Source organism: Limulus polyphemus, unplaced genomic scaffold (assembly GCF_000517525.1).
Source record: "Limulus polyphemus unplaced genomic scaffold, Limulus_polyphemus-2.1.2 Scaffold136193, whole genome shotgun sequence".
Taxonomy (NCBI): domain Eukaryota; kingdom Metazoa; phylum Arthropoda; class Merostomata; order Xiphosura; family Limulidae; genus Limulus; species Limulus polyphemus.
The window spans coordinates 1-545 of record NW_013801789.1 but is presented as its reverse complement, the minus strand read 5'-3'; the positions used below and the strand labels follow the sequence as shown (position 1 = coordinate 545).

Below are 545 nucleotides of genomic sequence, written 5' to 3'. Positions count from 1 at the left end.
AGTGTGTATTCTTTCATGTATTTTTAAAACATTGTTTGTTACAAACTGTTTTCCACACACTGTACAACTGTAAGGTTTCTCTCCAGTGTGCTTTCTTTGATGTACTTTTAAAACACTTTTTGTTACAAACTGTTTTCTACAATCTGTACAGTTGTAAGGTTTCTCCCCACTGTGTGTTCTTTCATGTACATTTAACTGAGTCCTCCATCTAAACTCTTTTTCACACACTATACAACTGTAAGGTTTCTCTCCAGTGTGTATTCTTTCATGCATTTTTAAAACACCGTTTGTTACAAACTGTTTTCCACACACTGTACAACTGTAAGGTTTCTCTCCAGTGTGTTTTCTTTCATGTACGATTAAAGCACTCTTTGTTACAAACTGTTTTTCACAAACTGTACAACTGTAAGGTTTCTCTCCAGTGTGTATTATCACATGCTTTTTTAAACTATTATTTGTTCTAAACTGTTTTCCACACACTGTACAACAGTGAGGTTTCTCCCCAGTGTGTATTCTTTCATGTACATTTAAAACACTCTTTGATA

The 545-nt window shown here is 33.9% G+C and overlaps 1 protein-coding gene across 1 annotated transcript; it reads right to left on the bottom strand.

Annotated features, from left to right (window-relative positions):
- Positions 1 to 12: 12 nt before the first annotated feature.
- Positions 13 to 540, bottom strand: LOC106477962 (gastrula zinc finger protein XlCGF52.1-like; the record flags this gene model as incomplete). Its single annotated transcript, XM_022381337.1, has 1 exon — positions 13 to 540. A coding segment is annotated over one exon (528 nt), but the record flags the coding sequence as incomplete, so codon positions are not given.
- Positions 541 to 545: the final 5 nt, after the last annotated feature.